General features: G+C 35.0%; 1 protein-coding gene across 1 annotated transcript in view; it reads left to right on the top strand.

Annotated features, from left to right (window-relative positions):
• The window catches only part of LOC104545078 (transmembrane anterior posterior transformation protein 1 homolog), a gene marked incomplete at its 3' end in the record, with an annotated part of 22,776 nt that extends 7,691 nt beyond the window's left edge, over positions 1-15,085 (top strand). The window contains exons 3-6 of the mRNA XM_010190119.1: positions 9,875-10,037; positions 13,761-13,896; positions 14,764-14,861; positions 15,016-15,085. Coding sequence (XP_010188421.1) covers positions 9,875-10,037; positions 13,761-13,896; positions 14,764-14,861; positions 15,016-15,085 — 467 coding nt within the window. The remainder of the gene's footprint in view (positions 1-9,874; positions 10,038-13,760; positions 13,897-14,763; positions 14,862-15,015) is intronic.
• Positions 15,086-15,445: the final 360 nt, after the last annotated feature.

Genomic DNA, 15,445 nt, shown 5'->3' on the forward strand with positions numbered 1-15,445 from the left:
AGGAAATAAACAGAACAACATTACTTCAAGAAAGAAACTGTAGGAAGGCAGCATCTGAGGAAAAAAGAATTAAACCGAAATTAACAAATATACTGGCATTCTTATTATGGACAGCTTTTTTTTTGTTCATATTATCAGGTTATTAAATAAATGTGAAACTCTGTTGCACACTTATTCCCAAGCCTTATTTTTTTTTTGCTAAGGGCTATAGCTGTTAAATACGTAACCTTCCTGTTGTCTGATTAGGTCCATTGAGAAAGTAGTGCACCAGTCCACCAAAATGTGTGGCTTTCTACCAACCAGAAAAAGACAAGTGCATTCAGTATTTTCCGTAGTAAACTCTCAGATCAAGAACTCCTTTCTCCTTTCCATAACAGTGCATAGTGTAGCAACATTACAATCTTCTCTTTCTTTCTTTCTTGTAAATCAGACCGAAGGGAAGAGCACTTTCACTTCCTTTATAGGATGGAATGTGGTGTCACAGGGATTCCTCCTTGGTGAGTAAGTCCTGATTTTATTTTTCCTTCTGTGCTGTCAGCCAAATTCACACATCTATGTGTAATCAGTAAAAAGACTGATTACAAATGAGTAGTATAACTAAATTAAGCCAACATACTTCAATGGAGAAACCAACACTTAGCTTTAATAACCAGCACTTGAAATTGATTCGGTGCTGGTTTATGGTCGGTATTTTTTCATATGTAACTTCACATCACTATGGAAATAGTGATCTTAAGGTTGTGGTCTTAATAGATTTAAAAGATTTTTTTACATACTGCTTGTGGACCAGTTTGTCCCAGTTTAAAATAGGATGTATTGGAAAAACTGTAGCCCCTGCTGTACTTAGCTTATGGTGCCTTAAGCGTTTTTACTTTTCTTCTGAGTCACACTTCAGTCAGGTTCATAGCTATATTTTTGTATGTACTTCAAGCAGGATTTTTTTGTCATGCTTAACCTAAATTTTGGGGAGTTCTGAAAGTTCATTGGCAGGTGTGTTAGTACTAGACTTGAACTTGATTCTCTGCATAATAAAATAGCACTTTAGCATACGTCCATTTGCTGACTTCAGTTGTAGTTTATTCTGATATTTATAAAAAAAAAAGCTTAATGAAAGCTAATTCTAGTTGTCACTTATTTGAAACATCTTTTTTTTTTTTATTTTGAGACAGCTCTCATCGGGGCCTAACAGCAAGGTTGGTTTTATTTCATTCTTAGCATGGTCTCGTGCTGTGTCGTGTGCATGTAGAGGCTTTTTATTGTTTGAGAAATAAAATGCCATCTAGTCTTGGCAAACTCAGCCCTCCATATCGTAGAATTCTTCATTTGGGACGTATTTTTATCAGCATTTATTCTGTATGTATCTCAGTTTTGCAACAGTAAAGTCCTGCATACTGTGAACTGTATCTCTTTTTGAAATCTCAAACCGGATATTAGATTTGATCAAAAGAGCTTTTCTTCCTGAAGCCAAACCTAATTCCAAATTGAACATAATTGTAGGGAAGTATTTCCAATGAATCACTTTGTGTATTTTGGAAATTCTTAGTGTGTAGCTATACAGTCAAGTATGCCCTTCAAACAAACTTGCTTGGATTTTGTTTTCCCTGACATCTTTACTTAATATGCTAACAGGAAAATATCTCTGTGTGTGTTAAGCTGATCGTTCTTGTTAAGGCTTCATATAAGATCAGAAATTTATGATACTAAGTTCATTAATTAAAGGATAAAGACTTTGGTCAGGATTAAATATCTGCATATAGAACAAAATCCCGCAGTTCAGTTTCCATGCAAGTATTTGTGATATAAAAATGGAGAAAGAAAAGATATCTAAAGAAAACTTTAACTAGACTGCCATTTCAATAACTGAAATACATTATTAATGTAAACCTCAGTGATTGTCTATTTCAAAGTGTTAACATTGAAAAAATAATACAGCTCAAAAAGGTTTGCTGTAAAATACTTGCTCAAACTTGTAACCTCAGTGCTAAAACAGTTCTTCAGGGCATTAGCGAAATAATAAACATTATAAATGAAAAAGGTTTTTTTAATAGTGTGAAATACAATAACACAGAACTAATACTATTAGTTTAAGAGTTTATAAATATGTATGTATGCAGGTAGTTAAGTTCATTATTTTATTAAGATTAGAATATCCATCTAAAGCATTATTGAAGTGATAGTGTATTCATGTCTGTCTTGGTTTTGCTGGGATAGAATCATAGAATCAGTTTTCTGTTCAGGAGAACTGCATTTTTGAGAGGACTATAGTGTTTGATTTGAGTTGGCGAGACACTGTTTTAGTTTTAGATGGGATAGAGTGAGTTTTCTTCATAGTAACTAGTATGAGACTTTGTTTTGGATTTGTGCTGCAGATGGTGTGATAACACAACTTTGTTTCGGTTATTGCCAAAGAATGCTTACAGTAAGTCAAGGACTGACTCCTTTTCAGTTTTTACCTACACCTGTCCTTTCAGCTGCTTCTTTACAAGGAGAAGACACAGGACAGATGAACGAAGCTGGCCAACAGAAAACTCCTATACCATAAACATCACACTCGGTATAAATTAGGGAGTTTGCTGAGGGCAGCCTTCTTCCTTTGATGGTTTTCTCCAGAGGGTCTTGCCTATCATTAGGTTCCCAAGACTTGATCATCGCCTGTCATTGACTGTTGTGTTTTGCTAGCGCATGGCCTGGGTCTGCTGTGTGAGCTGAGTTTAACTTTGATTTTTTTTATTATTGTTGTTCCTATTTTTTATTACAATTAATTATTTTTATTATAGTTTGGTGTATTTCAGTCATTTAACTGTTTTTATCTCAACCCACGAGTGTTCTGACCTTTCTCCTCTGATTCTCTCTGCCACCTCACGGGGGGCAGGCAGAGGAGGGAGTGAGCAAGCGGCTGCATAGTGTTTAGCTGCCTGCTGGATTAATCTATGACAGTACCTTTAAATTACTTTATTTGACACATCGGTATTGAAAATTTTTTCAGTCTTCTTATGAAGGAGTAATTGTTTAGAGAAATCTGAAGTATTTGGATGAGACTATAATAAAGGAACCAATTAAAAATGCAATAAACTGTAAAATTAAACAAGAAAAATGTATTGAGTTTCTGTTGGCTTAAAAATAAAAAATCACAAACCAAGCAACTCTACAAAGTGACTGGAAAACTCTATGTAATCAGACTAGTGAAGAATTGAGCACCAGAAAGCCTTAAAGACTAAAGTCGTATGTTAACATATGACAACCTGTGCAGAGCTAAGTTTAAAATTATATATGCAGAGTGCTTATGCATCGGATTTTAAAGTAATTAAGTACCTGATAAGTATACTTGTCTGTAGGCTACTTTGTATACAGTATAGTGAAAACATTGTTCATTTTGCAATGAGAGTTGCTGAAAAGCATATCTTAGATTATTTTTTTAGACTTTTTTGTACAATAATAACAAATTCCTGTTTATTTTGGGGTGCATTTTATGTTCCAAATGGTTTAGTCAGTTGAAATTCAATAAGCAAGGCTTATTAAAACACTTAACGTCCTATGTTTTTTTTCAGAATTCAGTCACTTAAGCAAACTTGTGCATTAGCTACTTCTGATTTATAACATAGTAAAGCCAAATAGCCATAAACTGTGATTTATTTTTAATAATGCTTTATTTAATGCTCAGTAACTTCAATTGCACAGCTCTTGGAACAAAAAGGGATTGAGTTAGATGCCAGTACACTGAAAGCCTTGGGCTGTTTTGCTCTTTTATACTTAAAGGGAAAATATTGTGAAGTCCAACATGCTGTTCAGTTGAAACAGTCACAAACATTATATATGAGTAGTAGTTGTGTGATCAGAGCCCTTGTGAATGGTTGAACCTGATGTTTTTCAACCAGTAGATGGAGGCAGAACTCTTACTACTATATGAAGTGTGGATCATGGCCTTGCAATTATGGTATCAAATAGACATACTTTGAAAATTCCAGTCAGGTAGCTAGTTCCTTAAACTTTCACTTGTCTAAGGAGATTGTTTATGATGAACACTGTTCCTCACGCTGTTTTTCTTCACTGGGTGGTAGCTATTTTATGTATGCCATTAATTAAATTTGACTCTTTAATTTTGTAACTCTTAAAGTGGATTTTCTTAAAAATGTCACAAGTAATCATGAAAAAAATCAGGTTGTTGTTGTTGTTGTTCCTAGAATGTATAGAACAAATTTATGGGTAGCCAGAATATTTGGTAGTGTTGTAATTTCATATTATTTAAAATTAATTTTATAGATTAACAGTAATTTTCCCTGACTTATAAGGGAAGTTGTTTGTTTCTAGCTTTCTGAAGGGGGGAAAAGACATACACAGATGCAGATTATGTTTTTCTAAACAAAGCAAAGACTTGAATTCACACTTTCTAAAAGTGTCTCAAGGTGGACAAACCATAAACTGAAAAGTCTGAAGAGTGAGTATTAGACATTGAGCTTATGAATAGTGTTGAAAAAGTAATTTTTCCTCTAACAGGCCGGCTTTCTGAATTCCTGGTTTTTTGTTGATGTGAGTCAGTGCACTGTATAAGTTGGGCTGTAGTTTCAGCTGCCTCAAACACAGCATGATAAGTATTGAGCTTGACACCTTTCTTCTTTTCTTAGTTGCCTGGGCTGAAACAGAAACATGCTGTAGTGGAATAGGGAGGTATAGTAGCAAGGCTTGCACATCACTTTCTTATATTAAAGTGAATAATAAGCTTGTGTGTCCCCTTAAGCATGCAGTTGTATAATTATATTATTTGGAGACATAAGGGTTTGTTTCAATGGATATTTTCTGTCAGTTAGTAGTCGTAGTGGTCAACATCCTCAGAGGCTGAAGAGTTTGAATGTCTTCTTAAGTACATCCAGTAGAACGTTGAAGTCCATGCATGTGTTTTTCCTGTGTTGTCTTAGTTTGCTATTAGTGTTACAGTGTGTGAGAGTTTATCTGTAGAGGCATGCTTGGATTTTCGCTCTGAATTCCTACAGACTGAAGGATCATCTTGTGTTTAAACAGCTCAGTGCATTCAGCAGTAGTAACAGTAGAGCAATACAACGTTGTATGTAGCAGATAATAGAAAGAATGGATAAGCCTTACCCTTTACTCTTAAAGTACTTTGATGTTTGAAGAAGTTTAATTTTAAAATCTGGTTCCTTGGTAGTCTAGTCTGTACAGATGAATGTGGGAACTCAAGGCTTAGCATAGTGAAACCATTTGTAAAACTCTATAAAGAGCATATTGGAGAGCATGACTTATAACAAAAATGTTAGATGGAATAATGGCAGAAAAGAATTAGGTGAAAAGACAGAAATTGTTTGTCTTAATAAGGTGCATTTGAAGGACAGTGCAGATGCCCTGAATCCATATATTTACTGGTTTATGAGATCTGAAAGTTGTAATTTAAATTATATTCAGCTGTGTAATCAGCCAAATTGAGAAACACTTCACATTCTGAAATCCAGTAGGGCATTAGAGGACTGCATCTTGGACAAAGGCTCTCATGATACCGTTTTAAGAACGGAGTTCACTAAAGCTGCCACAGTGTTAATATTTCACTTCTGCAGCATCGCTGTATGCCTGGGATAGCTTTGAAGGAAAAGATCAACTGATTTCTGTAGAAAGATTCTACTGCTTGCTTTATTTTAACCAGAATGATAAAATAAAATAAAATAGTTGTTATACTCTTCATTTATTGTTCTCCTTTTCTCACTCATGAGAAAAAAACACCCGTAACTACTTTTCATGTGAAATCTTTCCCTCCGTATTTTGTCACATGTCATACACAACTGTAAAAATAGAAAGTCTTTTGAAATGAGCCCAGCTGTTTCTGCTCTTCCTATCTCTGTTCAGTGGTTTCTAGAGTTGTACAATAGCTCAGTATTGTCTAGTTCTTACCTCTTTTCTCCCTACTTTTAAGTGAAACATTGGAAGTATTATCAGCAGTATCCTATGTATTTCTTATTTGTTTCTTGACCTTTGTGTAGTTGTCATAACTTGGCCAACACAGACTTTTTTTTTCTGAGATTCTGTAGTACTCATGGTGCAGATGAATACAGCATTATGAATTTGTATATGATACTAATCACAAGGTCTGATTACTTAGTGCTCAACACTGTTCTGAAAGTACTTTCCAGTGTTGGCACTGCGTAGTTACTGAAGGCAATAAGTAGAAACATATATTGATAAAAATGGATGCAGAAAATGTAATGTGTGTAATGGGTGGGCTAAGACTTTTTATAGCAGGCATAAAATCACATTAACCTGTCTGTGTTCATGTGTATTAAACTGTTTTAATGTGAAGGATAGAAATGATTAATGATAAATACAGATTGAACCAATACGAGCCTGGTCATATACTGAAACTGCAATGTTTGGTTCTCTCTGAACACTGACTACATTATTTCCTAGTTGCAGGCTTTGCAGTTCATTCTGTGTATTTGCCAAAAGGTGACAAATCATTAGACTTAATCCATTTGCTTGATTTCCTTGTCTTTGTAGGAAATAATTATCCCCATCCCATATTATATTCAGAGCCACACCTCAAAATCCTTTTGTAAACGGTGTTAGCCAGAGCAGAAAAGGATTCTGTTGCAATAAAAGTGCTTTTGTGGATTTATGTAGTAGTCGTAGTTAATCTCTCTCAATCAGAATTGTGTTAGTTGTAGATCATGTATTATTTGCCTAGTCAATATGAAGGGGTCTTTTAGTGTCACTGAAAGAACACTGGAATATATTTTAGAAGCAGTTTTCTGTTCTCAACCTTTGTGATAATCCCTTGTACTGACAAGTTCTTCTGTCATCAGCCTGAGTAAATAAACTATGAGGATATTTTGGCAACTTCTCTTAAAGATGTGTTTTGAAGATGTCACAGAATTACTGTTGATTCTGCTTCTCACGTGGCTGAGAAGCGTAAGAAGTTATTGCACAACTTTCAATAGAGCACTAATAGAGTGTATTTTTAATTAAAACATCAGAAAAAATGGAGTGTTTACTGCAGCTTTTTCTAGATACGCAAACTACTGAGAAACTAAATTCAAGTCACTTTGAGAGGTAAAATTCTCTAAAAACTTTATTTGAATGTATTCTCTTTTACCAAAGCTTAATTCCTGTAAAGCACAGTGATCAAGTGTAGCTGATCTGACTCTTGCACAGCCTTTAAATTGAATCGCAATGATACTTAGTTTGTTCTGTATACAGCAAACTTTCAAAATACCTTCATCTTTCCAGTTGCTGTGTGTAGGTTTGGATGCATCGTCATATGGCATTATTCTCCTGAGTTAGTTTTCAGTGTTGAGACCACCGTTAGAAGAGCAGTTGTGCTCTCAATTTTGTGAAGTCTGTTCTTAGAGTTTATATTCCCCTGTTGCTAGGTGCTTTTACATCGGCTTCTCCTGAGTTGGTCAAGTGGGTGTAGTCATACACGCAGAATCAGCACAAGCAGAAAAGTGATAAAGTTAACGGTACAGAATAACTACAACTTGTGTCTGTACTGATGAGTGACCATCTCTGGTGTTATTTGTAAGCCAGAAAACCTTTAACATGATAATTTTCAGTTCATATTGATTTATGGACATCAAAGCATTTTCCTGTGAGAATCTTTCTGGACTGCTTCAGAAACTTCATAAACAGGTTCTGCTTACAAGTGCATTTCAACCCATTGTAAAAATTGGTACCTTGCCTAACTTTTAAAGCATAGACTTCTGAAGTGAGTGTCTCTTTTGCTAGCCAGGTTTTCTCTACCAGGTACTTAGTACTTCTCTGATGATAAGGCTGGAAGAATTTAGGTGCTAATATTCTGAGTGACAACTTTCGATTCTCTTTCTCTTATGCTAAGACCTGGCAATGGAGTAATAATATCTTTACCACTTTATATCAATATACATTGTGGAGTGTGAGTAGTGAGTGCAGAACTCGTACTGAAATGACTCTGGGTACACTTCCAAAATTCAAGTAGGGTGGAGAAAAAAGAACATGCTGTGTTACTTGGTGTGTGAGTGGTAATCATAATTATGGAATTGCTTAAATCCTATAAATGTTACAGTGTATGCTAATATATTTTAAAAAGTTTAATTGTTTAAAGTCAGATGTAGTTAAATAGTGCAGTGAAATGTCAAAATACAATTCTGTGGGTTGGAGAGGGTGTGTATTTTTGTGCGCTTGTCATGCAAGGGCAGAGTCATAGGTTCTTTAAGCAGCAGTTTCCCTTTCAAGTTTTATTTAAGTTTTTAAATTGATGTTTTCAGTTAAAAGTCAAATCAGGGAGAGGAGGAGGGCAAAAATTCAGTGAAGCTTTTTGTCAAGGACTTAGTCTGAAATAAAAATGTGGCATGGTTGCTGTTACTGGATGACTTCTGAGAGCAAGAATGTCTCTTAGGGTGAGAAAGCCACTTTAAGCAGTTCTAGTGTGCTGGACCAGGTTGAATTCTATTATTTGGAATATAATTTTAATACAGATTATGCAGTAAAAAGTATATAATAAAAGGAGCAGTTGCTCTCAAAGTGTTCAGATGCTGTTCAAAGCGTGATACTGTAAATCTGAGAGTTCTGGGAACTTTCTCACTCGTGTTCCTCGAATGAGCATGATCTGTTTGCCCATTGTGGAATGACACTGAATTCAGTGAGTGTGACAGTGCGTGAATGCTGTCTTCAGGGCTTTTTTTCTTTTGAATGGAAGACAAAAAAGCCCAAAGCATAACACCCTGGCTCTGATACTGTATTTAAATAGAATGAGTCGGGTAACTGGGATTTTTTTACTTGATTGGAGGGTATGTAGAATATCTTAACTTCCAGAAGTCATAAGTAACTAACTGTTCAGACTTTTTTAAAAGTAGCATGAATTTTTATCAGCTTACTCTAATTTTTGAGTTTTTTTAAATGTGTTATCAGTTTATTGGAAAATTTTTTAATCTCTGGATAAACTAGTGATTTAAGAATATAGACAATGAAAATTCGTAACTTGTGTTCTGCTAATTGATTCTGACTTTCATGAAACGTCAACTTTTGCAAAAAGCCTTTCAGTGTATATTAAAAATAAATACATGTAATCAAAGTTATTTCTCTGTTTTTTGAGAATTAAATATCAAATAACCTTTTGATTTCACTTGAAGGCTTTTAAAATGCTTTGCATCCTATTATGCTAAACTAAGTAAATAGGCAAGTAAATACTGCCTTACAATGTCATTATGCTTATGGCAGCTATTATGGCAGCTATTGTGGCAACTGAGGTAAAGTTATTTTCTTCCTGTAGTTTATAGGATGAAATCGCTTAATGATTCATTTAGTCTTCTGGGTTATTTGTGAGACCGCAGATAGAAAACTTCTGCATTGGTTCAAGGTCAACCTGAAGCTCTGATGTCAAATTATTTGCATAGTGCTGCAGAGCTTAGAGCTGGAAGAACATAGGGAACTGTGTTTAAAACCTGTTCCTAAGAATCTGATTCATTGGACTGAAATTGAAGATGACTGCTTCATTTATTTTTGTTTTGGTTATAGCAAATACAATTTCTGTAACTGAGGAAGTAAAAATGGTAAGTCGAATTGTCTGGAAGAGGGAAGGTAAATTAAAACCCAAAGGGCATGCATGGGAAAGGTTCTTAAAAAGCAGGAGCTTTTACCGAACTAATGCAGTATTTTAACTAAATGGATGTGGCAGATAAGAGAATGTGATCCTGTTCAGGAATGTGATTTATAAATGTGTATCGTGATGGTGGTGTTTCTTATGTGTTGGGAGTGAGGGGCAGAGGAAAGGGCAGTAATAAACTACATTTAAAGTATAGACTTTATTAACAGCTTCTCTAAGTTCCTGTTGACTTGGTAACATTTGTATTTTGTGGGTATATGACATTTAGTGGAATATTTGCCCTTTGTATTTCAGTGATAGACGTTTGCTACAACCTGCTCAGGTATGTGACATTCTCAAAGGAGTTATATTGGTCATCTGCTACTTCATGATGCACTATGTTGACTACTCTATGATGTATCATCTGATAAGGGGACAGTCTGTCATAAAGCTCTACATCATCTATAACATGCTTGAGGTAAGAATGTTGGCATCAGAATATGAAGCATGCTTTTTTGAGACTACCTAAAATATTGCTGTATTATGGTATTTGTACGTGGAATGTGGCGCATCTTGTAGTCTCACAAATGTGTGCGTGCCCTTGAGAATAAGCCTAGATGCAGTGACACAGACAAACTAGTGAAAAATAAGCTTTGTAGATATTGTTTTTTGTTGCCTGGTTCCTGGAGATTGTTAATCAATTTAGTTGAATTAAAATTGAGAACTGGAAATGGATGAAGAAATGCCTTAAACTGAAATGCAAGATGTGGAATGAATGAGGTTTTGAACTTAATGAGGAAAGTAGAAACTGTTGGTTTGAAATACTGGTAAGATCCTGAGAGAGAGAGCAGAGAAAGAAGATGGTAGAAGACATGGAATTTGTTTTTTAGTTCTTCATTATAGAAGTATAGCTTTCATTGTATGCAAGGACACATGTAACTGCTTAATCTATCTCAGTCCTGGCTAGCAGACAAAAGTCTGAGTACATAAACAATAAGTTACATGAATATAGTGAAACAAGAAAAGGTAGTTCTGGTTTGGGAGATAAGATAAAAAGAAATTCTATGGAAAAAAGGTTTGTTTTGTTACTGATGTAAAGAATGAGATTTTTAATTGCGCTTCCATGATCAGTGATTCACAAAGTTAACAGTGTTTTCATAGCTACAATCTTATCTCCGTCCTGCAAATACAGGATGCTAGGAATACAACCTCTCAAAAGGACTCAATCAGAGCTTTGTACACAGAAGTTACTCTACTAGGATTCTGGGATCTCTGAATAATATATTAATTAATGTTGTTTGAACATCTGTTTTACCTTAGATGGCTAAAATGGGGCTGCACTGTCCAACATCTGAATAATTCAGCTAAAGACATATGTTCTTTCCTCATAAAATATGAAAATATTGCTTAAAGACCATACTTCATTATCCTAAGTGAAATAAATATCATACAAGCCGCCTCAGTTGTTTATTCATAGGGTTTTGTTTCCTTTGATTTCAGGTCTGCTGAAAATCATGTACAAATACTAAATTGGCACTGAGTTACTATGTGGATTTTGATTGTATTGAGAAGTATTCATCCATATATAGTTCCATAATCTGTGAGATATTATCACTTACTAAATAAATCCATTTACTCAAAATAGTAATTTCTCTTTATTTCAAGACTAATTAAGTCACTTCTCTTAAAGCTGAGAAAGTACAGCACTATGTGCTTACCACCTAATTTGAAGAGCAGCAGCTGCAGTGTTTGCTGTTAATTGGAAGTCATTCACCATTCCATTTTTTAATTTATTTTTTTTTTGAAAGAAGGAAGTCTGTTACCATTTATAGTTGTTAGAAAAATTACATGAGACTTTGAAGTTGGAAATGGTGTTTAATTTCCATGGTGTCTCATGAAACCCAACATGCCAAGCAGAGAGCATGTTTTTAAGGGACTTTTTTACCATGGTAGGTCGCAGCCACAGTATTGGCAGAAAATGTCGTGGGATCCCAGTGAAAAACCTGCTTGGTAATCAGGTTTCAACAGTTTGAGTATTGGCTTGCTGAGACTACTACTTCGGGGAATTTTGTTGTAAGTCTTTGCTAGTAATGTAGGCAATGGTTTCTAAGGAACTATTAAATACACTTTAAGTAGTAAACTTTACATTTTCACATATTTTCAAAATAGGAAGATCTTTTTAATTTAGTTAAATCACTGAGCAGCAGAGATGTTTACAATGTCCTAATGTTTTCGGCTGTTGGCAAGTCCAGGGAATGTTGTCCTGGACATATACAAGGAATGCAAAATCTTCAAATTATGTGCTGAATGCTCCAGATAGCCTAAGGGGAGCATTCAGCACATCTGGCTTAAATGACACTTTTCTTTTTTAGATTCAGACCCACCGGCTCCTGCTCCTTGTGAAGCCCCAGTGTGCGTTACGCTGGTGACAGAACTCACCATGGAATTCTGCTGGAGCCTGGAGCCGGCATGTAGGGTTTAGGTAAGTCATTTTTGGAAAAGCAAGCAACAATATTGTGTGGTGGGTTTTAATATTTTCTACCCTATCAGCTAAGAAACAAGGACTGCTTAAATAAAAACAAAAGCAAAGGAACGATTTTCTCAATTAAAACCCTCACAATATTGTGAACAAAAACTTACCGAGCTCTAAGCATTCTGTAGTTGGTGTTACTGCACCAGGTGTAAGTATTCAATGGGTCATCACAATGAGCAGGAACCAAATAATGCAAACCACCTTAATTCACAAAATTTAAAAGCCGAAAACAATACCACTGTAAATATCTCAAGCTGATGGGTTTTTGAACTTCAGATTTGTGATAATACATCAGCTCATGGTTTTGTTCATTTTATTTCATAGGTGATGCCTAAAGAAAATAGTATTTGGTATAGTTTACTGGAGGCGTCCAGTAAAAATTTGTTTTAATTCAGCCTTCATATTTTAGGAAACTCTGATAACTGTTGGCTTGATTAAGTTAAAATATATGATATCTCTCCCTTCAGTATCTTTACCGTTAGATCACTTTATTAACAGAGTCAGGAAATGATCCCAATCTAGGTGGTTTTCCCAAGAACTCATTTTCTAGTTAATAGGTATGGTTCAATATCTGCAGATACATCATCCACCTAGTTCTGTGTTGCTACATGTTGTCTGACAGAAAGACAGTAAGAGGAAATATCAGTTGTCTTTATTAGGCAGAGATAAATCAGTTTTTCATATTTAACTATTTCTGTTTGGTTGAGTTAGTAAGCAATGAAAGATCTCATTTTTTTCTTAGCCAGACATTTGCCTTGTGGTGCCTGATTTAATTTTTCAAGTGCTATTTTGGTTGTTCTGTGCAGCCTAGTCTTAAAATTACTGAACTATAGTGGATAGGCAGAAAAAAGTCTTTCCTTATAATGATTCTCAGTTTTACATGCTTCCTGATGATGGAGTGTTGAGAGCTGGTGGAACTCCATGTGACCTTTCTTGCTGTGGTATTGAATTATGAGCTCAGATGCTGTCCATGTTTTTCCTATCTTTAGAATTACTGCTAGGTTTTTTCCTGCTTGTGCAGATATTCTTTGGGTTGCATTTCAGATGTTTGTAGTTTTTTCAAGCTAATTTTCCCTTTTTAGCAGAATTTCTGTCTAGTCCCTCTTGATCACTTGCTGTTGTGTTACAGTACTTCTGTTTTTGAATTCTGCTTTATGCAGAGATTTGTATTGAGTAGGTACTTCATACCAAGATGTAAGGAAACAGTACAGCCAAATAATTTTGATTATTTTAGTGCCAGTAGGCTGATCTTGTTCCCTATCACACGTTTGAATTTCACTTTTCATTATTCTTTTCCCCTATCAAACCCAGAGGGACAGTGAAAAACATTAAGGTAGTTTGATGCAACATAGATACTGCTTTATCAAAGGCTGAAGTTTGAACTGTACTTGAATGTCTTTCAAGGAAGCATCTAAGATAACATACACGGTTATTCATTGTAAATACTGTTGAAAAGGGAATAGCGAATTGGAGAGGGGAGGCAAGCTGCTGAGTATGCAAAATGAACAGTTATCACTGTGAAATCCAGAGTGGAAATGGGATGAACAACAGATGGAAAGTGATAAATAATGGAAACTTCTTTTAGGTTGAGCTGTACTTACAGTGGCATATTCAGGTGTCAAAGAGAAAACTATTGCTTTAAGACAGTAAAAAGTTCTTCTTGTTTAGGTGGCTGATCGTCTGTTTTCTTCATTTGGACAAGATATTTTGGATGCTCTTTATTGGACAGCTACAGAGCCGAAGGAAAGAAAAAGAGCTCACATAGGTGTGATTCCTCACTTCTTCATGGCAGTGCTATATGTCTGTATCCTTTTTCATCAATAAACTGCCACATTTTCTAAATCTGATTACACAGTAATTGCTCTGCATTATTTTATTTTAATATATTTGAAGAATTCTAGTAGTCCTAAATCGGTGTTAATTTACTTTCAAAGTAAGTTTGACAGTACTACAGGTTTTTAAAATTAATGAAAAAACCCTTTAACCTGCTTTAAACAAAACCCTTCATAATGGTATACCACTGCAGTAGCAAACAGCTTTTTTAATACTTAATGTGTAGTAAAATGAAAAACATTAATTGGATAGTTCATAGAAACTGATTTCTGATTTGTGTTTGAGTATTTTGGGTCACAATGTCTTGAAGACAGTGGAATTTTGTTACTTGGTGGAATGCTATGAGCAGCTAGCTTGAATAAATTTTCTTGAAATGAATGCATAGACTCATGCATGTTCAGGGTGCAGATGAACTTAGTGTGAAGTCACCTTATAGTGCTCTAGTGAAAATGATGTGTAAAGAGGCACATAGTTCGATAGATGTGGTGATGAATTTAGAATTCTTGTAGTTTCCCCTGCTTTCTCTGAAATCTTCAGGCTAATTCTGAATCTTTATCTCAGATTGTTTTGTTTTTTTACCTTCAGATTGTATTGCTGTTTGTCCTAACTAATGTTATTGGGCTCTTTGAGAACAAGAAAAATTAACAGCATGCTATAAAGCACTATGGGTACGTTACATAGGTTTAAGTACTGTTCTGCTGTAAATATAGTTGACAGGGAGAAGAAACATTTTTGTTAAACTTTGGAAACAGAATAGGAAATTTGAGTTTTGGTGCTGTTCAGTTCTGTTGTGCAGAACAGTTGTTCCCAAATATGCTTCCTTAACCCTAGTATCTAGTCCTGCATGCTATTCTTATAATGGTGCAAGCAACAACCCTTAATGTGGCCTTCAACTCCCACAATAAATCACTGCTTACCATCATGATGTCCAATAATGTAAGTATGTAGCTTTATTAAATAGCTACCCTAATTTTTTCCAGCATCCTTTATCTTTGTTTGTCATATATCTACATACATATCATTTGATTGTCTGATTTGTTTGTCAGGTTTTTATTAATGAAAAATAACTAACTTTTTTTTAAAATTACAGTTTGTTGAAATAAAAGGAAGCGTTTTCAAGAAGTTTGAGAAGAACAATCTTTTTCAAATGTCAAATAGTGGTATGTATAGCTGTGTTAATCGGGAGAAAAGGTGAAGTGAGAGGCTGATTTTCCAATTCATTAATTTATTTAATATCATTGTTAAAACAGCTTTACCTTGGTGAATTTGAGCATTCTGACTTGAATTCCTCAGCTATCCAATTACCGTTTGGTTTAGTAGGACGAAACTGGGATTCCACTTCTAGGAACACTGTTTTTCCTTAAATGGCTAGATTTTATTTGAGGTGCTAAAACAACCTATTGGCTGTGTGCTAAAGTTATTAAATACAAATTTCAGATTTAAGTTATGGCATGCAAAATACCCATGCTTTGAAGTCTCTGAAGTCTTCTGCGTTTTCACAAAGTGACTTTGCAGGTGTT

Source organism: Mesitornis unicolor, unplaced genomic scaffold, assembly GCF_000695765.1.
Source record: "Mesitornis unicolor isolate BGI_N332 unplaced genomic scaffold, ASM69576v1 scaffold24888, whole genome shotgun sequence".
NCBI lineage: Eukaryota > Metazoa > Chordata > Aves > Mesitornithiformes > Mesitornithidae > Mesitornis > Mesitornis unicolor.